The sequence below is a fragment of the Balaenoptera acutorostrata genome, chromosome 14 (genome assembly GCF_949987535.1).
Source record: "Balaenoptera acutorostrata chromosome 14, mBalAcu1.1, whole genome shotgun sequence".
Taxonomy (NCBI): Eukaryota; Metazoa; Chordata; class Mammalia; order Artiodactyla; family Balaenopteridae; genus Balaenoptera; species Balaenoptera acutorostrata.
In genome coordinates, this window is record NC_080077.1 from 92,258,203 (window position 1) to 92,282,957 (window position 24,755).

The following is a 24,755-nucleotide window of genomic DNA, read 5'->3' on the forward strand; positions in this document are numbered from 1 at the left end:
AGTTACTAAGCATTAATCATATTTCTTTAGAGAACAGATTCCTTGTAAAAAGCTCTCAACAAAACACCAGAATATTCATCTCTGATTCTTTAGGTATGATTAAATATATTTAATAGCCTGTCACTATAAAAGTTTTATTAAATTTAACAACTCTCACACTTTGCATATAATATGCTTTATTTTAATAAAACAGGTCAGGAATGGGGAAAGATTAGCAAGATACAAAACAGTGCTTAAAAACTTACATTTTTATAGTCTATGCTAGTGCTTGCATTATGCTATTTAAAGTCCCTTCTCAGAGTTTTAGATTTACAGGAAACTTTTCATAGAAACAGTGAATGAAGCTAAATTGAAAGAAGAGAGGATGTCTGTCCCGCCAGAGACAAGGCAATTTGCTGAATTCTTTTCATGTTAATGATGTTGTTGGCTACATGCTTCTTAGTATGACTTTACAGCAATACATTCAAGATAAAGAATTTCTGGTCCATTTGATCATCATGGAGAGTTAATTTGTATAATTAGAGCTCCAAAATGCTAATTTTGGTACACAGTAAAGTTGGAAATGTGTAGTGCCCTAATGAATTGGAAATTTCCTTTTATTTCTATTTTTTCTGGGTAGTCTCCTGTTGAGTGTATACAGGCATCCAAAAGAAGCACATAGGAATATCTAACATTTGCATAATTATATTACATTTTCCAAATTATGGCCATATATATTATCTCATCTATCTTCACAAGAACCCTCCAAAGAGTGATTACCCTTTTTATAAGGCTAAGGAAACTGAATGTCAGATGTCTAAAATTTCATGGTGCAAAAGAAAGAGACTTGATCCTTGGTTTTCTGATTCCCAACCTTTTTTGTTCCCTTCTAATACACTTTACGGCTCTTCATTTGCTGGTGCAGCAATTCAAAACTGTCGAGTGGATTGTCAGGATAGGTATAAAATTGGTTTCTGTGTTGTAAAAAGTAATGCTAGAGCCCAAGATGACCAAATATTTAGATTCATGACATGGAATATTCAAATGGTGGAAAATATATGAAACACTCATAGTTTTGTGAAAAATACAATGTAAAGCAGCCAGTGTGATTTTTATCTTTATTAATTCCTTGTAGTCATCCACTTTTTATATTGAGAACTCCATATTTTCTTATGAATAACATATAGTATCTTATAACATAAACATTAATGAATTATATCTTAATTCATAGAATTCAACTTGTTCAATAAATGTCATTTGTTGTTGAAAACGCTAGATACATGTGTGACAAATAAGTCTCCTCACATTTTAGGTTGACTGAATGCCCATCCTCATACAGGGACTACAGTCTATGATTTAAACTGAAAAGAATTTGGATAGTTTTAGGGTGGTAAACAGAGAGATGCACTTAGGCTCTCTAAAGCTTGTTTACAACACTCTGCCTCTTTATGTTCATCCCAACTCAAGTGCTCCGAAGTCTGAGGGGATCACTTCCACCTTCGAAAGCAGGTTAACCCCATAGCTCGGCACCCACTGTGGTGAGCTTCTCACAGACTAGACCCCAGTCCTGGACTTGTCCCCAGCAGCCTCCAGGCCAGCTCCCCATTTTTTTGTGTGAATTATACATTTTGCTACTCCCTTTTCCTCTGTTATTACAGTGAGAGGATGGTGGAAATTTGTGGAATAGGATATAAGCATTGAGGATTTTGTGAGCTGAAGTCACTTAAATTTTAGTCATAGACTTTGGCCAATACAATTAAAAACAGGTTCTAGCTCTGTCTCTGCTCATTGTAATCTAATAGGAATTGCTATGTATATAAATTACCATTATGTACAGAATGATACTTTTCAGAACATAAACCTATAACAAAGCCAGACCAAAACCAAGAGAATTAAATCCAAAATTATATTATAGATTGGATAAAAGAAACACACATTAACTTAGAGAGAATTTTTTGGGTAATTTTGAAAGTAAAGAATAAAAATCTCTCCTTAATACTGTTACCAATAACAGCTAACACATAGAGCACTGTGTCCCAGACACAGTTCTAAGAACTTTTTATAGTTTAACTCATTTAATCCATACCAAAAAAAAAAAAAAAAAAAACCTGTGAGGTAAATACTATCCTCTCCAAATAAAGAGGAGTAAAGTTAAGGCAAAGAGAGGTTAAGTTTCTTGCCCAAGGATGCACAGCTATTCTGGGATTCAGATGCAGACATTCACACTAAAGAACCCATGCTTTTAATCAACACTATGCTGCCTCACAACCTTTGAAATGGTGTTTTCCCTTAATCATTCTATTGCAACTCTTAACTCTTTTATGTAATTCTCACTTATTGTGTGCTATTATTTTCTTTTTTACGGTGATAAAGAACCACATACTATAAGATTTATCCTCTTAACAAAGTTTTAAGTATACTCTAAAATACTGTTATCTGTAGGTACATCGTTGCATCTTGCATGACTGAAACTTTATACCCATAGAACAGCAACTCCCCATTTCCCTCTCCAACCAGCCCATGGCAACCGTCATTCTACTTTCAGCTTCTAAGACTGTGACTACCCCAGAGACCTCATATAAGTGGAATCACCCAGTACTTTTCCTTCTGAGGCTCACTCATTTCACTCAGCCTAATGTCCTCAAGGTTCTTCCATGTTGTAGCATATGGTAAGATTTCCTTCTTTGATAAGGCTGAATAATATTACACTGCATGCATATACTGTGCTTTCTTTATCCATTCATCCACCGATGGACATTTAGATTGTTTACACCTCTTGGCTATTGTGAATAATGTACAATGAACATGAAAGTGCAAATATTTCTTCAAGATCTGTTTTCGATTCTTTTGGATAAACCCAGAAATGGAATTGGTAGATCATATAGTTCTATTTTTAATTTTTTGCAGAACCCTCATACTGTTATCCATGGCAGCTGCACCATTTTACATTCTCTCCAACAGTGCAGAAAGGTTCCAATTTCTTCACAGCCTTGTCAACACTTGTTACTTTTGGTTGTTTTTTTATAATGACCACCCTAACAAATGTGAGGTGGTATCTCATTATGATTTTGATTCACATTTCTTTGATGAGTAGTGATATTGAGCATCTTTTCATATACCTTTTACATATGCCATTTGTATGTTTTCTTTGGAGAAATGTCTGTTCAAGTCCTTCTTTTCCTAGTTTGTTGAGTCTTTTTATCATGAAACAAGGTTGAATGTTGTCAAATGGTTTTTCTTCATCTACCGAGATGATGATGTAAGTTTTATCCTTTGTTCTGTTAATGTGGTATATCACATTTCTTGATTTTTGTATGTTGAACCACCCTTTCATCACAGGGATAAATTTCACTTGGTCATGGTGTATGATTCTTTTACTGTGCTCTTGAATTTGGTTTGTTAGTATTTTATTTAAGATTTGCATCTATATTCATCAGGTGTATGAGCTTGTAGTTTTATTTTTTCATAGTGTCTTTTTCTATCTTTGGTATCTGGATAATGCTGGCCTTATAGAATGAGTTTGGAAGTGTTCATTCCTCTTCAATTTTTTGAAAAGTCTGGAAAAGATCAGTATTAATTCTTCTTTAAATAATTTGCAGAATTTTTCAGTGAAGACATCTGGTATTGGGCTTTCTTTGCTGGGAGGTTTTTAATTACTGATTCATTCTCCATATTGATCTGTTCAGCTTTTCTATTTGTGATTCAGTCTTGGTATGTTGTATGTTTTTAGGAATTTATCCATTTCTCCTGGGTTATCCAACTTGTTGGTGTATAATTGTTCATAGTCATCTCTATAATCTGTATTATTTCTGTGACATCAGTTGTAATGTTGTCTCTTTCATTTCTGATTTTATTTGAGTCTTCTCTCTTTTTCTTTAATTAGTGTAGCTAAAGGTTTGTCAATTTTGTTGATCTTTTCAGAAAAACAACTCTTAGTTTTGTTAATTTTTTTTTCTATTGTTTTTCTATTCTCTTATTTATTTCTGCTCTAATTGTTATATAATTTCATTCCTTTTGCTAATTTTGGACTTAGTTTGTTCTTCTTTGTCTAGTTCTATGAAGCATAAAGTTGGGTTGATTTGAGATCTTTCTTTTTAGTGAAAGCATTTACTGCTATAAACTTCCCTCAGTACTGCTTTTGCTACATCTCATAAGTTTTGGTACTTTGTGTTTTCATCTGTCTGAAGATATTTTCCAAATTCTCTTTTGATTTCTTCTTTGACCCATTGGTTGTTTAAGAGCACATTGTTTAATTTGCACATATTTGTGAATTTTCCATTTTTTCCTTCTGCTATTGATATCTAGTTTTATTCCAGTGTGGGTGGAAAAAATACTTGGTATGATTTCAATCTTCTTAAATTTGTTAAGATTTGTTTTGTGACCTAACATGTAATCTATCCTGGTTAATGTTGCAGTGTGCTTAAGAAGAATGTGTATTCTGCTGCTGTCAGATGGAATGTTCTATATGTCTGTTAGGTCTATTTGTTCAATAGTGTTGTTCAAGTCCTCTGTTTTCTTATTATTTTCTATATGAATGTTCTATCCCTTATTGAAAGTGGGATATTAAAATCTCATTCTATTATTGTACTGTCCATTTCTCCCTTAGTTCTGTCAATGTTTGTTTCATATATTTGAGTGTTCTGGTGTCAGGTGCATATATATTTATAATGATTGTATCCTCCCGGTCAATTGATTCTACTATCATTATATGATGTCATTCTTTGTCCCTTGTTGACTGAAGTCTATTTTGTCTGATATAAGTGTAGCCACTGCTGCAATGTTTTGGTTACCATTTGCATGAAATATCTTTTTTCATCCTTTTGCTTTCAGGCTATGTGTGTCCTCAAATCAAAAGTGAGTCTCTTATAACAGAATATAGTTGGATCTTGTTCTTTTTTTAATCTTTTTTTATTCATTCAGCCACTTCATGTTTTTGGATGGGGAGTTTACTCCATTTATATTTAAAGTAATTACTGATAAATACTTGCTATTTCCATTTCAATCATTGTTTTCTGCCTAGCTTCCCCCCCACCCTTTTCCTCTCTTGCTCTCTTCCTTTGTGTTTTATTGATTTTTTTAGTAACATACTTTGATTCCTTTCTTATTTTCTTTTTTGTATCTTCTGTAGACATTTTCTTCTGGTTATCATAAGTTACCACAGAACATCTTATAGTTATAACAATCTATTTTAAGCTGTTAGCAACCTAACTTCAATTGCCTACAAAAACTCTAACCTTTTACTTCTGCCTGCTCCACACTTTATGTAACTGATGTCATATAGATATAAATATAGATATAGATATAGATACAGATAATATGTGCATAATTAACACATTTTTATATAGTGTTTTTAGACTTTTGTCTTTTAACATCAGTACCGGAATTACAAGTGATTTATGCACCACTATGACAGCATTACATTACTATATTTGTCTATATAGCCACCTTTACCAGTGAGCTTTATATTTTCATATGCTTTCATGTTGTTGTCTAGTGTCCTTTCATTTCAACTTGAAAGACTCCCTTCAGCATTTCTTGTAAGGTAAGTCTAGTACTGATAAGCTTGCTCAGCTTTTGTTTATTTGAGAAAGTCTTTATCTCTTCTTCATTTTTAAAGGACAGTTTTTTCCAGATACAGTATTCATGTTTGGCAGCATTTTATTTTGAGCACTTTGAACATATTATCCCACTCCCTTCTGGGCTGCAAGGTTTTTGATAAGAAATACACTGAGAGTCTTATGGGGCTCCCTTGTATGTGACAGCTCACTTTTTTCTTTCTTCTTTCAAAATTCTGTATTTCTTTTGACTTTTGACAAATTGATTAAAATGTGTCTTGGTATGGACTTCTTTGAGTTCTTTCTTGGAAGTCCTTTGGACTTCTTGATTCTGAATGTCTATTTCTTCCCCAGATTTGGAAAGTTTTCAGCCATTATATCTTTAAATAAGCATTCTGCATCTCTCTCTCTTTCTCTCTCTCTCTCTCCCCTCTCCCCTTTCTGGGACTCCCATAATGCATGTATTAGTCCATTTGATGGTGTCCCATAAGTCCCTTAGGCTTCCTTCACTTTTTTTCAATCTTTTTTCCTTTTTACTCCTCTAACCAGATAATTTCAAATGGCCTTTCTTTGAGTTTGCTGATTCTTTTTTCTGCTTGATCAAGTCTCCTGTTGAACCCCTCTAGTGAATTTTCACTTCAGCTTTTATATATTCAGCTCCAAAATTTCTGCTTGATTCTTTATTATATTTCCTATCTCTTTACTGATATTCTCAATAAAGAATATAAAATATTTTAAATCTTAAAAAATAAACATTTTCTTCATGTTTTTCATTTTCCTGAGCTCATTGAGCATCTTTATGGCAGGTATTTTGATTTTTTTGTCAGTAATTTATATACCTCTGTTTCTTTAAGGTTGGTTTTTGGAGACATTTTGTTTCTCTGATTGGGCTATATTTTTGTGTTTCTTCTTGTGCCTTGTAACTTTGTAATGGAATCAACACATTTGAAGAAACAGCCATTTCTCCCAGCCACATGGACTTGTTTTGTATAGGAAAGGTCCTTCACTAATCAGCCCAGCGAGAGATTCTAGGAACTTTTCAAACCTTTTCTGTGGATGTTTCTTCTCTGGGCCTGTCTTTTAAATTCTCTATTATAGGAATTTGCCAGTTTCTTTTTTCAGTTGCTTATAATCTTTTGCTCCCTCTGGTGTCCGCCTGCAGTACATCAGGTTCTCTGGAGTTGCTACAAGCCACCCAGTTCTCTTTCATTCTCAGCAGCCCCAAAGTTTCTATAGAGTATGTGGGTTGTGTCAGAACTCCGAATCAGGCAAAATAGAAAGCAGTCCCTCAGGAATACCCCTGAAAAGCCAGAATGCTGGAAACATACTCCATGCCTCTCTACTCTTCCACCCTGCCCCAGCCCCAGGAAGAGGCCATGCTGCATCAAGAGCAGCAGCACACTGTCCAGCTCTCTTTTGTTTTCAGTGACCCCCCCCCCAGGCATCTAGAGTGCAGTTTTCCATTGGTATTTACATGGGATTTGTTCCAGGACCCCCAACAGATACCAAAATCCATGGACTCAAGTCCCTTATATAAAATGGTGTCATACTTGTATATAACTTATGCACATCCTGTATACTTTAAATCATCTCTAGATTACTCATAATATCTAATGCAGTTTGAATGCCATGTAAATAATCACTGGCATGTGACAAATTCAAGTTTTGTGCTTTGGAATTTTCTGGAATTTTTTTCTGAATATTTTTGATCTGCAGTTGGTTGATTCTGCAAATTCAGAGCCCGTGGACACAGAGGGCTGACTGTATGCCAGGTACTGTCAGTGCTTTAAGACAAAGAAGACAGGAAACCCATTTCTCAGGCAGCCCCCCTGAAAAGCCATTATTTTGAATGCACACTCCATTCACAGGGAGAAGTCAGGGGTTGCAGATTTTGCCCATTCTTTCCCACTGAGCTGGGGGTCGGGGAGGGGATGTCTATAGTGAGTGAATGTGTGCTAGTCCAAACCTTCACCTTTGTTCTCAGGGACCCCAAACCTTGCACCCTTTCCTGTCAGCACTTAGATTCAATCAAGACAGAAACTAGTCTCTTGGGCAGCACCCTGAAAAGCCTGCACATTGGATATATGTTTTAGTCTTCTATTTCCCTCCCCAGAGAGAGACTCAGAGCTGGAAGTTTTCTCCAAATTATGTCTCACTGAGTCTGTGGGAGAGCTATGGTGAGCGAGTGTCAAAGATTTTCCTGCCAGCCTCAACACAGCTGGTTTCACAGTCACTTGGGGTACAAGTGTCTCTTAACTGAACTTATATATTTCTTACAAAGAGACTTGGTCTGTGTATTGTTGTTGAATCAGTGTCTCCATGGAGGAAAGAGTTTCTGGAGCTTCCTATTCTGCCATCTTGATGATCTGTATGATGTTATTTTCTAATTTCTTTATGTTTATGTCCCATGATTACATTTCATTCTCTTATAGACAAGAGTCATCCTACATCCTCCTTTTGTATTTCCACCTCCTTATACCACTTGCTCACAGGTAGCAACTCAATCCATTGATTGCTTCACTAAAGTTCAGTTATTTCTTCAACAAATTGAGAAGATATTATTTTGAGAACATTCCTTATCCTAGAAAGTCTTAATAATCAGAGATTTAGCTGTGAAGTATGAGGCTAATGAGGTTTTCACTGATATTTATTAAATTAAAAAAAAAAACTCTTTATGTGAGCTACTTCATATTAATCTTATAAGAAATTTAAGCACTTCATATAAGCACTGCTCTGTACCCTATACCATATATATTAAATAAAGAGAGCTATATTAGAATTCAAGCCATATTAATATTCCTTCTTGGTTGGTATCCAGTGAGACCTCACATATGCTGAATGTGGCAAATTTCTAGGTTCTAAGGAAGTGTAATGTAGGAGGGGAGGCCTAAAAGACAAGTAGGAGACTGAAGAAGAGCAGGATTGAGTTTCATGAATCAGGTCATTTGTAACAGACTTGTATTAAACCTCCTATTTGCAAACCACTGCTGTGGACAGTGAGAGAACCCCAGGACGACCATGTTGGGCACCCTGCCCTAAAAAGGGATATAGATTAATATAGAAGAGACTATGCTCGAAGGTTATCATACTATGTGGGAGGGGGGTAATCTTTGAACTGTAAAGGGATGGAGAATTTACATAAATACTGATTTAGGTAAATACTGATTCTTCCTTTTAACCCCCTTTCATTTAATGTCTCCAAACAGTTTTTAAGAATTTAAGACAAATCATATGTGAAAGTTATTTAAATAAAACCTTCTTCGCAAACACTACCTAACATCACTTATCCATCTTTACTGATATTTCTGGTTTTGAATTTGTCTGCATACAATTCAGATAATATTAAAAACAAAACTTTGGTAACAACACAAGTAAAAGTCAGTTCATTCCAATTACAAGTCATCATATTCTTGGCTAAAGATAAGTACACTTCAATAGTTAATCTTAAGTAAAAAGTACATTTGCTATTACCTTCCCATTAACATAAAAGTTATTTGACTTCAGAAAGATTTGAGACTGTAAGACAAAACTATACATTGAATCAAGACATCACTACAGAAATGTATGTAGTATTCCAATATCTAAATTTAAATTAAAACAAAACAAAAAGGAGATAAAGCAGCTTCTCATCTGCCTCCACCACTCCCCAGCCTCCAGTTTTTAGAAATGTTTTGTCTTTTACCTATTTTCTTATTTTACTCCTACCTACTGTAAAAGAGAGATTATATTTTTCCTTTAAAGAGACACTCTGAGGGGGAAAAGAATGTTCATTTCTCTCCTGTCAGATGTGGAGCCTTTTTCCCTCAGTCACTATTCATATTTTTCATTATCTTGATGGTCCCTCCTTGATTGTCCATGTCTGTTCTCTGTGGTTTTATCTTGTAAGATGATATCTTGATGTCAGACTCTATTCTCCATAGTCGGATTCACAAGGAGTTATTAGAAAAGACTTATTTAAAGACCTGTCTCCTTAGGAATGATTATACACACAAAAGGCAGCTCTTGGATAATTGAGAGCCCAGGATGGAGGAAGTCAACCATTCTAATGGTTATCTATGTGCAGTCAATGGCAGCTGCTCTTTTAGACGTTTCAGCGTTCCAACGAAGCTTAGGCTTCAGATCAGAAGAAATACAGAGCCACCTACTTCCATTGTTTGGGTGTTTTTAATGATCTAATAAATCATAGACAGCTCTGTAGACTCTGCCACAGATCTGCTTACAGCTGACAGAAGAGGAAGGTATTTTTCCATTCTCTATCAGTTTTGTGCTAAAACGGAACACTTGTCAAAGCAGTGAAAGGTTTGCTCTTCTAGGTGTGTAATCAATACACAAAAATGTCAGAGGTCTTCAGTGAGAGGAAGGCCATGGCCTTGGATTCACTGAGTCTGTAAGTTCACAATGGATCCCAGATTGCATTAGCAGTGAGTCACTTATCTTAGCTGATAAAAGAGCTCTGCTAATTGGTTGCTAGAGTAATTCACCTAAATATGAGAAAAGATGTGAAAACAAACAGATGTACTCCTATCTGCATACGGGTTCTATCACTACACCGTGAAGACTCCACCCCACTGTACTCAAAGAGAGCTATCCTCTGGATGACTGTATATCTGAATCCTATATGAAGTACTCAGAGAAAAACTGAAGGACTGCCCTTTGGAACAGAGCCCTAGTTATTAAAATAAGAACAAGAGCTCCAATAATAGTTAGTTTGATCTGTTATGGGTCGTGGAGATGCTTTGGTGTTCCTAGAATTGAACATGCTTCTGTTCTCTAAAAGCACACGTACATCAAACCAGCACATATTAGTGTAAATATTAAGTGATATTACTGGGCATCTCCCATTCTCTCCTCTCCCTGGTGTCCTAACTTAGTTATTTGTTTCTAGTTTTTTAATTCTTACAATCGCACTTTTCCATATTAATGAATCTGTAATATCAATTTAAATACTTTTCAGACATCAGCTTGGAGTGTTTTAGTTTAGAGTGTTTAGAGATAAGGATGTCAGAGATATAAATGCACAAATCCTGCAACATCTGTCTGTCATATGCCCAACAGCCCTGAAGGTCAGGGTCTCATTTACCAGTCCATCCAGGCTCTATTTGCAGCTCATAAAGTCTTATTGATGAGAGTTCAATTTATATATGTTGCTGTGGGGAGGGAAAGGAGAGATCAAGTAGCAGTTACATTGTGCAAATGACTTTATCATCACTCTAGCCAATGAGTATAAGCCTTATTTTCAAATAAAGTCACATTCTGGATAAAGAAGATGAGGTAGGCATATACAATGGAATACTACTCAGCCATTTAGAAGACTGAAATAATGCCATTTGCAACAACATGGTGGACGTAGAGATTATCATACTAAGTGAAATAAGACAGAAAGAGAAAGACAAATACCATATGATATCATTTATATGTGGAATCTAAATTATGACACAAATGAACTTATCTATGAAACAGAAACAGACTCACAGACATAGAGAGCAGCCATATGGTTAAGGGGGAGAAATGGATTGGGAGTTTGGGATTGGCAGATACAAACTATTACATATGGAATAGATATACAACAAGGTTCTACTGTATAGCACAGAGAACTGTATTCAATATCCTGTGATAAAGCACAATAGAAGAAAATATGAAAAAAACTGTTCTTTTGATAGACATTAAGTTGTTAATTAATTTTGCTATTATAGTTTTTTGAACTATCAAAAAAAATGTGTATATATGTATAACTGAATCACTTTGCTGTACAGCAGAAATTAACACAACATTGTAAATCAACTCTATTTCAATAAAATAAATTTAAAAAAAAACAAAGTCACCTTCTGAGGTTCTGGGGGTTAGGACTTTAACATATGATTTTAGGGGGAGAAAATTCAATCCCTAACAGTAGTTAATTAACAAGGCTTCATTTTCCTTATCCATTATTGTTTGATAATGTTCGCATTAAAATGCAAACCCTTGCATTCCAAAATACCTTTCAAAGTAATCAATCAGCAAGGTTTGTTGAATACCACCCCTTTTTTTTTTTTTTTTACTAAATTTTATTAGATACTGTGAGAGGTACAAAAAAATTGCAAAATAAACGCCCTTTTCTAAAGTAACTTATCCTACCACCTACTAGTGATGACAAAATTAAGCAGAAATTACAGCCTGTTTTATGCAGAAAAATACATCAATACATGTAATTACAGAACAAAACATCTAGGTCTTTCCCATATAATCTGATAACACTTCATAAAAAGATTTTTTGTTATTTTTCCTAAAGGTATATTTTGAAAAATTGTTCCTTGGCCATATCCCTGCAAATGTTAAGATTCCTAAGAATGCAGGCCAGCTTTATGGATTCAAGGGCTGCATTCAAGAGCTTCAAGTAAACAACAAAGAATTCTTCCTCATCGATGAAGCCCTGAGTGGGAAAAACATTGAGAACTGCCACATCCCTCGGTGTGAGCGCCATCTGTGCCACAATAATGGTACCTGTGTCAGGTATGTACTAGCCTCCTGCCCTCCAGCCAAATTCTTAAAACAACAAAACCAGCGGCACTGTCATCTGGGTGATAGAAAAGAAAGGCCTGGAACTTCCAAGTTTTTGTGTACATCACCTAGACGATGATGTTTGCTCAAAGAAATTTATATATTGTGGTTCCAATGTCAGAAATTCCTGAACTCTGAAAATACTAGGTAACTAGACCTGATTTTGGCAATTTTAAATGGATCTAAGTGTAATTTTACCAGGGTGTTCTGCTCTTTGAAAACATGAATGAGAGATTATTCATTGGTAATGGTTTTGATGCATTAATTTTATTGTTTGTTTTTGCTTCATCTTAAAAATAAATATACTTAGGTCTCTAAGATTAGAGATGGAGAAAGAATACCTATATCCATTTCTTCTTTGTATCGGCAATTTTTACTTCAAGGAGGAAATATCTTACATAGACTTTTTTCCACCTTGAAGTAAAGATTCATGATGCTTATAAGCTTAAGAAGGTCTTAATTAAAATTACTTTCTGTTCCACTAACATGTCTTAAGTGAATTGACTCTGAGGGAGTCTCATTTGGGCAGTATAGAAAATATTCTCCTATTTCTTCAATCCTCTGAGAAATCTTTATTTCAGGGCTACAAATAATGACAGAGTGGAAGCTGAAACATGTACAGATTATAATAATTCAAGTCAAGGAGAAATTGACCAAATCTCACAGGAACTATCTTAATTAATTCACATCATTGTTTCTAAGGGACAAGTTATCAAGTAGTTAATGACACTGTAAACCTAAACATCTATGTGCATAGTGTGAGAAAGAGAAAAATTCTATCAAAAAAGTAGGATAGGAAATGGTAGGCAGAGATGGGTTCTGAAAGTAATCACTCAAATAGAAAAAGAAAATAGACAGATGGAGAGAACAAAATGGCAAGACAAGACAGAGGAATGGACAGATGTGATAAAGTCAGGGTGATATATTTACCAGACAATCACAGACTGACCATAATAAACTTGAAGAAAACACATAGTGAGAAAGGAAGGTATCAGCTCTTAGAGTGTCTAAAACCTTTGCTTCTGATTAACTGTGTCTAAGTCTGTGATTTAATTTACACGTTTGTAAAATAACAACCTATCTCACATAGGTAAAGTATAACAGATAAAGTTTTAAAGGATTTTAAAAGAATGAATTTTATTTGGCTATGGTCACTTGTCTGAAGGAAACAAAATCAAGCCTTTACTTAGTAAGTATTCTGTTTTATAAGGAACCCATTAATAACAATTATATTTTTTTTATTGTAACAATGCAAAAATTATCCAGCAGGACAAACTTCAGAACTCTGAAAAAAAAAAAAAAAAAAAAAACAGCATTTTTGCTTAATTAAGTGAAATAGAAACAGGATAAAAGCTTCTCCTCTTGACTTTCTAATGACTGAAACACGTGACTTGCCTTTAATCAACAGAATAACCAATAAAATAGGGTAATGAGATGTCACTTCCATGATTATGTCACACAGGATTGTGAGCAAGGAGACTCTGTCTCTTGCCAGCTTTGATAAAGTGTGAAGCAATTTGGGGAAAGTCTATGTGACAAGGCAGTGAGGGCAGCAGTAACCAGAATGGCCACTGACTGACAGCCAGCAGATCTGAAGTCCTTGGTCCTATAACTGCAAGAAACTATATTTTACCACAAATCACATATGCTTGGGAGCAGGTCTTTCCCCAACTGAATGTTGAGATGAGACCCCAACCTGACCAACACACTGACTGAGCTTGTGAGACTTTATACGGAGGACCCAGTGAGGCCTTCCCAAACTCTTCACTCAGGGAAACAATGAGATAATAAATGTGTGTTGTTTTAAGCTGCTAATTGTGTACTAATTTTTTGTTATACAGCATAGAATAAAAATACCCTCTAAGTTTCTGCATAAATATCTAACATCACCAACTTGGAGAAGTAGGGAAGGGTTTGTTTTATTTTAGAACAGTAATTGTCTCAGATATTGTAAACCAGGTACATGTTAAATAAAATAAACCTCTCATTTTCATAAATTAAAAGAACCTCACATTACTTCCAATCTTGTTATTTAATATATACTTGAAAATAAAAGTCGGGATGGTCATCCTAGTAGGATAGTTATAAGCAGTCCTAGGTTGAATTATACTTTGTCTGTTCATTCTCTTATATGTCCTCCAGCAAATATTTCCTGAGGGACAACTAATAACCAAGGATTTTGTGAAGCAAAGATGTGTAGTCAAGACTGTCCTGCACACAAGGAGTTTTCACTCTAGCGTAGAAGTTTACCAGCTCTTCAAACTTTAGGGTGAAACTTCCCACAGAAATGTATCTCTCTTCTGTCACATACATTATTCTGGCTTTCCATATCCATTTCTCAATCTTTCAAACTCTCAACCTCTACTCTAGAGAAATCCACTCAAATGTCAACAGACTTTGGCAAACACTATTTAAGGTCTTCCAGATCTGTACGTGCTTTCTTATGGCCAGTCAAATGGAGACTTACCAGCTGTGCACCCAACAAATAAAACACTTCTTCTTATCCTATGAACAAGATTTCTATCTTGGTTGCCAATGCTGAACTTCCATAACCCACCCTTTGCATCACTGCATCCAGAACACGCTGATCTATGGCAACTGTGACTTCATTTCAGCATCTCCCTGTGCGTGCCAACACCATCATACACTGGAGCTGGTCAGTTCCCAAACAACAATAACCAAAAAAAGACTTCTCAGAAGGATCATAAGAACAGTCCCTAGGAGGTCAAAAGTTTAATACGAGAAGAGCACAGATAGTTATAGATCCACAGGGAAGATCATCAGAATGAGAATGCTGCTTTCCTTCTGTTCTGTCTAAAACACCAGCACACAATCATAGCAGAGCAGTTCAGCAGTCTGTGCAGCAACCCAAAAAGAGAACCAGAATATGTACTGAAGGAGATCTCTGAGAGGCTGTGAGTACGTTCAGTACAAGGAGAAGAACACAAATCAAAGAAGTAGGTCCTAAGAACCACTACCAAAACCAACAACCTGCCCCCAGCAGACACCTGCCCACACTTGGAATACAATGAGCGGTGTAAAGTTTTCCAGCCAAAAAACCAAGAGAAACTGCTACTGAGCCATGTTTTCTAACAGAGAAAACATGGATCTGAACTAGCGCAATGCCTTTGGAAACTTACTCCTCATCTATGTCGCTGGTCAAAGCCGAAGGCTCCTTTCCTCTACGTGCTGCCACATCATAAAATGCATCTCCCCAAGATCTTCCAAACTCTCTTCCAACCCTTTTCACCCTTTGAGTCTGTCCACACCATCTGACTTGATCCCACTCCTGGGCTTAGCCAGGCAGACTTCTAAACTTCCCTTCTCTTCTCCTACTTTCCCAGAAAGGGAGATTAGATTCAAGACAGCTTTCAAAATAGCAGAGCAATTTATATAAGTCATATTAGTATTCAACATTTCTGGATCCAAAGGGGATGGATGAAATGACTTGATGGAATTCTTTTTATGTCTACAAGTTTTATTATTTTATTTCCAAAGTAATAAATCATCTATGTTCAGAATAAAAGAGTCATTATTACAAAGACAAGAAGAAAGGACTTGTACCTTTCTGCTTTCTTGTCTCAAGATATAAAGACACTAGTATTTTAAGACTCTAGCGTGTGCACATGATGTATTCATTTGAAAACGTAAATAATAACTTCTCATCACAGTTCAATTGTTCTAGTCCAGGGACTCTCATCTAAAGGTTGGGGAATGTCTCCTAATGAGGGAGAAGTGTTTCAGTCTACAAACACACACACACACACACAACCCTGAGCATTCTAATGGGTGTCTTCTGGGAATACAAGCCCACTTTTCCCAACATGTAAAGAATAATAGTGGTTTAACAAGAGATAACCCTAAAAGAAGCGTGCTCTAGACAACAGTAAAATGGTGAGTGAACAGAGGTTCAGTACCAGATAGAGCTAAACTTTAGGGTTCACAAAATAAAACACAGCTATATAGCTATTTATAAACAAAATCTTCACTAATTTTAGCAGCTTGGTTAATATAATTTGCTGTTATTAAGTGCTGTTTCTATTGTACATTGTCTATGAATGTAATCTGCTTACAAGAAGACAAATTTCATGTTTAAAAGTCTTAAGGGGAGTGACACTTCAGCAGCTTTACTGAGCAAATGTCATTCTGCTTTGAGTACCATCACATGTTTCTGGACAGTATCCAGTGTTTTTCATTTTGTTATAAATCTGTGTTAGAATTTTCAAACCCCAGTGGTTGCTCATTTCAGAGAAATCCAAATTGCATGTAGCAAAATTCAGTTTAGAAAAATGATATGGAAGGGTTATTCTGAGTACCCAAATCTCTGTGGACTTTGAACAAGCTGCTTCCAAAGGGCAAGGGAAGGTTAGCAAATTAAACAAATGACATTTAAATCACTTTCTCCTTTCTGTGTCAAATGTTTTAAAATAGGTTAAACAATAATTAAAATGGAGCATCAGGTTTGGGACTATACCCTGTATAACAACTGCACCAAGAATGTATGTCACTGGCATTATAGTGAATAATTATTGAGACATGAATTTTAGACTTAATCTAAATTCATGCCAGGAGCTAAGCATTTAGGAATGGATTTGACCATTCCTTGAAAGTCAATAATCCCTAGATGCGAATGAATGTGATCTTTCTGTATCTACTTGTTCTCTTAGCTTTGATTCATCACTAGCCAGTGCTGCCCTCCATGTGCTAGGGCAAGGGTCAGCAAACTGTTTTTGTAAAGGGACAGATAGCAAATATTTTAGACTTTGCCTCACAACTATTCAACCCTGCTACTGTAACATCAAAGCAGACATTGACTATATATAAATAAATGTACATGGCTGTGTTCCAATAAAATTTTATTTATAAAAATAAGTGTCTGGCAAAATTTGGTCCAAAGGCCATAGTTTGCAGATCACTGCACTATGCCAACAGATGGATAATATAGTTTTAGTCAATTAATTGACCAGGAAAGTCCAACTCAATTTAATTTTTCCATATTAAGCAATGTATAGATAGATGATAGATAGATGATAGATGATAGATAGATAGATGATAGATAGATAGATAGATAGATAGATAGATAGATAGATGATAGATAGATATACATTATAAAGCATTGGCTCACTTAATTATGGAGGCTGAGTAGTCCCACTATGTGTCACCTGCAAGCTGGAGACCAGGACAGCTGGTGGTGTAGATCCCAGTTTGAGTCCGAAGGCATGCTGATGGCAGAAGGTCAAAGTCGCAGCTCAGAGTCAGACAGAGGGAAATCCCAGCCTTCCTCCACTTTTGTTCTGCTCAGACCCTCAGGGGGTTGGGTGAGGCCCACCCCATTGGGAGGGGCCAGCTACTTTACTCAGTCTACCAATTCAAGTATTAATGTCTTCTGTAAACAGACCCATAGACACACCCAGAAACAATGTTTAGCCAGCTATCTGGGCATCCTGTGACCAATCAAGTTGACACATAAAATTAACTGCAACAAGAACCTCAGAAAAGTGTACATGTGTTTCTTAACACTAGGTAACTTTCATTGCCCTCCGTGTCCAGTGAGAATAGAAGTAAAAGCTCGTTTCTTTCATTCTTTCCTTTCAATCCATTTTCCCCTATTATCTCATTCATACACTTTTTTTTTGACATTGTCAGGTGAAAAGAAGTCATTTTTCATGATTTCTGAGGTATTTAGTTTTCAAATCATTTAGCACTTCAGAATGAGGGAGGAGCCATAAACTGAACTTGAAATTGTAATAGTGACAACTACTACAGAACACAATGAATCTGGGTATTGTGTACTAATTTTTGCATCTGTTCTGTAGCGAGTGATGACACCCCACAAATGTCCACTTGTCTTCACCATCATGTCACAGTGGCATGTAACTAGGCAACACTACAGAGAACTTTTAGTTAATACTCTGTATCCTGGAAGATTACCCCTAATCCAGTCCAGGAGTCTACCCAAGTCCTCTAAATACCAAGGGGGAAAAGTGCCTATTTCATGTCAATTTCTCACCACACATTTAGACTAATAACATCTTCAAATATTTAACCCTTCTTCTTAGTTGCTGTTCTGTCTGCATTCAACATGTTTGAAATTGTCCTCAGGATTTAAATGTCTCTTGTACTAGAGGACTACTTTGTATTTGGTTAGATTATTCTCATCTGTAAGTTTGTTGAGCATCGAAACATCTCAGCTGTAGGTGGCCCCTACTGCTCAAACAAGGGGAAAAGGGAAAATGTCCCACCAAGTTTCAGGTAAAAACTTAGAAGCATATGTGGTGTTCCCATTTCTTGAATTGTGTTAATTAATTGTGCATTTACAACATTTATCCATGTACTCCATTCATGGAAAGCAGTTTAACCTTTATGGGGTGCAAATATAAACAGTTTTATTTTTCTCCTTTCACTGATGTCAAACATACTTTATGGGTTCTCTTTACTTTCCCTTAACAGAATATCATGCAGGTTCATGTTCTCATATTAAAAGCATATGGTTCAACCTCCTCCAGTTTAAAACTTCTAACTCATATCCAGTTGGGCTGTCTCCTATCCCCTGCCTAGTTGGATGGACCCCCAGCTCAAGAACTTGAGAAGGGAAAACATGTGATGTGTTCTGCCTGATGCCTCTCTATCCCTCTTCTGTTTCCAGTTTCTCCAGATTGGGGGCTACCTTGGGGCAGAAGGGATTTAATTTTAAGGAGTAAAAGCCTTTCTTATTTTTTTATTCAGCTTATTTTATTGAAGTATAGTTGATTTACAATGTTGTGTTAATTTCGGGTGTACAGCAAAGTGATTAAGTTATTCATACATATATATCTGGGTTTTTTTTTCAGATTCTTTTTCCTTATAGGTTATTACAAAATATTGAGCATAGTTTCCTGTGCTATACAGTAGGTCCTTGTTGGTTATATATTTTACATACAGAGGTGTGTATATGTTAATCCCAAACTCCTAATTTATCCCTCCCTCCCTTTTCCCCTTTGGTAACCATAAGTTTGGTTTCTATGCCTGTGGATCTATTTCTGTTTTACATATAAGTTCATTTGTATAATTTTGTTTTAGATTCCACATATAAGTGATAACATATGATTTTTATCTTTCTCTGTCTGACTTACTTCACTTAATATGATAATCTCTATGTCCATCATATTGCTACATATGGCATAATTTCATTCTTTTTTATGGCTGAGTAATATTCCATTGTGTGTATGTGTATATATGTAAATATATATATATATATACACCATATCTTTATCCATTCATCTGTGGATGGGCATTTAGGTTGCTTCCATGTCCTGGCTATTATAAATAGTGCTTCAATGAACATTTGGGTGGACATATCTTTTCAAATTATGGTTTTCTCCAGATATATGCCTAAGAGTGGGATTGCAGGATCATATGGTAGCTCTATTTTTAGTCTTTTAAGAAACCTCCATACTGTTGTCCATAGTGGCTGCACCAATTTACATTCCCACCAACAGTGTAGGAGGGTTCCCTTTTCTCCACACCCTCTCCAGAATTTATTATTTGTAGACATTTTGATGATGGCCCTCCTGACCAATGTGAGGTGATACCTCATTATAGTTTTGATTTGCATTTCTCTAATAATTAGTGATGTTCAGCATCTTTTCATGTGCCTTTTGTCCAGCTGTATGTCTTCCTTGGAGAAATGTCTATTTAGATCTTCTCCCCATTTTTTGATTGGGTTTTTTTTTATATTGAGCTGTATGTACTGCTTGTATATTTTGGAGATTAATCCCTTGTCAGTTGCATCTTTTGCAAATATTGTCTCCCATTCTGTGGTTTGTCTTTTTGTTTTGTTTATGATTTACTTTGCTGTGCAAAAGGTTTTAAGTTTAATTAGGTTCCATTTGTTTGTTTTTGTTTTAATTTCCATTACTCTACGAGGCAGTTCCAAAAAAATATCGCTACAATTTATGTCAAAGAGTGTTCTGCCTATGTTTTCCTCTAGGAGTTTTATAGTATCTGGTATTATATTTAGGTCTTTAATCCATTTTGAGTTTATTTTTGTGTGTGGTGTTACAGAATGTTCTAATTTCATTCTTTTACATGTAGCTGTCCTGTTTTCTCAGCACCACTTATTGAAGATACTAAATTTTTATGGAAACACAAAAGAGCCCAAATAGCCAAAGCAATCTTGAGAGAGAGCAATGGAGCTGGAGAATCAGGCTCCCTGACTTCAGACTATACTACAAAGCTACAGTAATCAAAGCAGTATGGTAATGGCACAAAAACAAATAGAGATCAATGGAACAGGATAGAAAGCCCAGAAGTAAACCCAGGCACTTATGGTCAATTAACCTATGACAAAGGAGGCAAGAATGTACAAAGGTTTTCTGATTAACTGGTGTCATTATGGTTTTGTATGTTCTCCCTATAACAGAAGTTCAGTACTGGGTCTCTTGACACACATGTGTGTGAGTATTCATCAAGCCCTGCCCAAGGGGCCACTCCCTGGCACAGCTTCCTGAGGGGCAAAGTTCTCTGGTTTGCTCCTCCCAGACTTACATTTTACCTGCTGGTGCCCCCTTGCCCAGTTGCAGAGCTGGTTTACTCTGAAGCTAATGAAGCATAGAGGTTCCCACCCTTGCAGATGTCCTTCTGAGACCCGGGAGTTGCTAGGAATTGCAGTGGTTTTTTTAATAGTCCTCTTTCAGGTAAGAAACCAGGCTGCAATCAGGAACCATTTCCATGTAAGCATTTCCTATGAAGAGCCTAAGGAGATTTCAGAGAGAGAGCTAAATCTCTTTGTTTCCCTGTAATTCATTGTGATTTCTTTTCTCATTGTAAATAAATATTCTCTTTTACACATAAGTTTGTATATGTATTTTTCAATCCTTTTTGTTATAAAGGATCAAAAATTATATAAGCTGTGTGCCCCATGAAATCTAGACTAACGTTTGCCCCTCTTAGGCAGGTTCTTGGCTAAGGAGGTAACTCAAGGCAAGTATCAAAGGTTAATTTTCAAAAAGTTATAAGCCTGACTTTCATACAAGTGTATAGTGAACACATGCTGAAAATTATTTATCTCATTAATGACAGAACCAGTATGTTGGTAAGGCTGATTCAAAGAGAATTCAGGAGGCTGAGCATATATAGGCACAGAATAAAAGCTGAAATAAGATCACTAGGTTAGAGGCAAAACTCATTAGTATCCTACAAAGGAATAAAGTATAAATTTGTGGTTGTCTTTTCTACCAATCTGTACTCATTTGCATCTCCATCAGACATAATTCTACAAGTTAGCATGTAACTTCCCAGAGTATGGTCAATAGTAAATAGTGAGCCAAATAAAAACTCATTTTTCTAGAAAATTACATAATCCTTGAACAGGACTATTAGAAAACACCCTAGTATGATATTAATAAAACATGTAGTTATCTTTTTGTTTTATTTCTAAGTTTTGAACATTTTCTAAACACCAGCCCCTTTCCACATCACCAAGAGATGAGAGTCACAGGCGCTTCAGTGCTAACCACCGCCCCCCCCCCCACTATCCTGAATGTTCAGCAAGCTGGAGGTGACCATAAGCAAGACAGTATTAAGAAGAATAAACTCATTTAGTCTTCCATGACATGAAAAGCAAATGTATCAATGCTATGAGTAGGAAAAAAGAAAAAACAGTCTCCTTATCACTTAGACTAAACGTAATGCATCACAACATAGTATTTTGGTAATTTTTTTCTATTTTTTTTTCCTGGAATACCCATGTTTAGAAGTTATTTTAATCTGAGTCTACTTGATTAAAATAGGATTTGTGTCTCTTTCACACCACCAGCATGGCAGAGCACCTCTTTGGTGTGAAGTAGTGTGAACATGGGATTTACAAAGAAGGATATGACATGGCATCATTGTCTACATACTCTTTTGCTTATGCTAAGGGCTGTGGAATAAAATTAGTTTTTTCACTTATACATACAAAGTGCAATCTTAGGTTCAAACAGCCCAGGTTTCATAGCCTGTTGTTTATCTTTTTGATCTCATTTCTTTCCCCCACTCTACAAGTGCCAGGTATGGTGAAAATGGATTGATTTGGGGTCATTTATTTTTGCTTGGAGAGTGTGACTGAAGCTGTAGGGTTTTTAGTTACTTACAAAAGTCGATCACGTATTTGGAAAGCATAACTCTCACCAATGTACCACTGTAAGTGTCACAGGTTTCTTGGTAAAGTACAAATGCAGTTTAAATTGATTTTCTAACCACTTTTATTACTGCCATCCTTGAGTGTAGCAACAAGGGTTGGGCATTTGTTTTTCTGGGACAGAAAGCATTTCTGTCCTCCGCAGAGTTTCATTAAAGTTGTGATTCCAAATACAATTGTATTTAAATGAGAACAAATAAGGTTAAACATAGAAAAAATTGTATCATTGACACCAAATTTGAAAAGTCTCAAAGAGTTAAATACTTCAAGGTTTGACCAATGGGAAAAGACCACTGTCAAATTCCACACATAGTTTTTATATCATATTTATTCAGCAAGGTCAAACAAGTGGGGGGAAAAAATCTCATCTTCAATTTTCTCTACCCTTAGGTAACAATACATGGAGAAGTCATTTACCCTGATTGATCTTCTTGGGCATAAGAGACCTCTCTGGCTTAAATCCCATCTGAAAACCATCTTTCCTCTACTTTTCTTATAGAATACTAACATTTTTTTCTCTACTTCAAGCAACAAGCAAGCAAAATATGAGCTGCTAAGATGCTATCCTTGACTGTTCTACTTAAAAAACTATTTGTTAATGAGTTTTTAGTAGGGAATTATGTGTTAAAACCTGTTTGTTTTGTAACTAGAAGTATTTGTTCTTATTTAAATCTACATGGTTTACCACTTACAGATTGCATCCGTGCATACGCGCGTGCATGCGTGCGCACACACACACACACACACACACGCAAAGATTTAGTAAACTGTGCTAATCACTATGATTTTTACATATAATTAGACATCACACTTAAAATTGTGTGAAAACCTTGACAAACAAAATAAAAACAGAACAAAGTTAAAGCTGGAATCAAATGTGAGAGCTCCAGACTCCCTTGGCTTAGATTTACAAAATGCTTTAAATAATTAATTTAGGAAAGAAACAAACCAATCCTTTTGGTTCAGCAGTAGACAAAGTTCCAAGCCTAACATTTTGTTCCTGGACCATTTGCTGGCACATTATGTACCTTAGGAAAATTGCTTAACCTTTAGTCTAAGAAAATGAAGTGAAACTTTTTCCCACCTGCCTACCTAAACCCCAAGTGATTTGGAGCCAAAAGTTAAAACTTGCTAAAGACTTGAGAATATAAAGACTAGATGGAAAATATAAAGACTAGACGGAAAAACACTGGGAAATAAATTTGGTTATTGTTTATTGACATTAAAATGCAACAGTGGCTTCAAGCAAGTACTGTCCACATATTAATACTGCTAATTGCCATTAATTTAACAATCACCAAGTGATTTTTCTTTTGGAAAATGATATAATGGCATTGTTCTGATGTGATTTCATTTTAAAATGGTGTTAATGCTTAACGTTTCTTTGGAAGATAGATTTAGATTTCTGTTTCACAAATGGAAAAATGTGTGAGTTCAGAGATTTGTTCAAGTCAACACTGATGATAGAGACAGGATAAATCACAACCATCTAGACTTTAAGTCAATGCTCTGCCCCAAGCTTTGCAATATAAGTCAACTACCTGCTCCATTACACAAAAAACTTAGTTGTCCAAATTAAGTGATTTAGTAACAATTTTCAGCAGTTCTCTGACTTGAGAATTACAATTAAAGTCTCAGCTATCTACAAAAATTACAGCTTCCTCGTTGCAGACAAGTCCAACAGGCAGGAGGTCTGTGTCTCACCGTTACTCTTAAGTAGGCCACCAACCATTTCTGGATATCACTTCCATCATTTTTGCAAAGAGGGGATTAAACTAGATGGGAATTTCCAAAAGTATTTTTCAAGATATATTAATAAGCATTCCTTAGGAAAAAAAGGGGGAGACAGCAATTTTTTAAGATACATTCATAAAATATCCCATTTCATATTCCCCTCTTGGAGTTCCACAACATATTTAAAGATGTTAAAGAAGTCTTATGGAATATAGCCCATTTAACTCTACTTCATAGAAATTTCTAAACTAATTTCATCCCCAAAAATATTTTTCCAGAAATACCTATTCCCATCACACAGTACACTCTCTTTCTCAGAAGCAATGTGAGTGCCTGATGATACAAAGTTCAACAAGTGGGATTTTTTCTACTCTTAAAAGAGTTCCAAAGCAGAAGATTGCACAACAGTTGGGACTATAAGTAGGTTTTGTATGCTACAATACCAAGAATCCTTATTAATGCCTAACTCACCTTTCCATAGGTTTCAAGGTATGCAACTTTCTCTTTTTAGTCCCGCATTAATAGGTCTAATGATAAATACAGTTTAAATTCAATAGAACTGACAGAAAATCATGTCTAAATTTTGGAGTTTAAGTGTTGAGTTAGGAAATTATCTGAACATTAGAACTCTCTAGTAAGATCACACCTGAATACTCACCTAACCCATCTCCTTCCCCTCTGCTCTCTCACAAATGCTTTGGGGCTTTTTGTTCTCTTCCCTAATCTACCCATCCACACAGAGATAAAAACTAAAGCCTCAAAATTGTTTTAGTCCTAAATGTGAGTTATAA

General features: G+C 35.7%; 1 protein-coding gene across 2 annotated transcripts in view; it reads left to right on the forward strand.

Moving 5' to 3' along the window:
• The window catches only part of EYS (eyes shut homolog), a 1,775,980-nt gene that overhangs the window by 1,506,545 nt on the left and 244,680 nt on the right, over positions 1-24,755 (forward strand). For both annotated transcript variants that reach the window (XM_057527983.1, XM_057527984.1), the window contains exon 33: positions 11,803-12,023. In XM_057527983.1, coding sequence (XP_057383966.1) covers positions 11,803-12,023 — 221 coding nt within the window. The remainder of the gene's footprint in view (positions 1-11,802; positions 12,024-24,755) is intronic.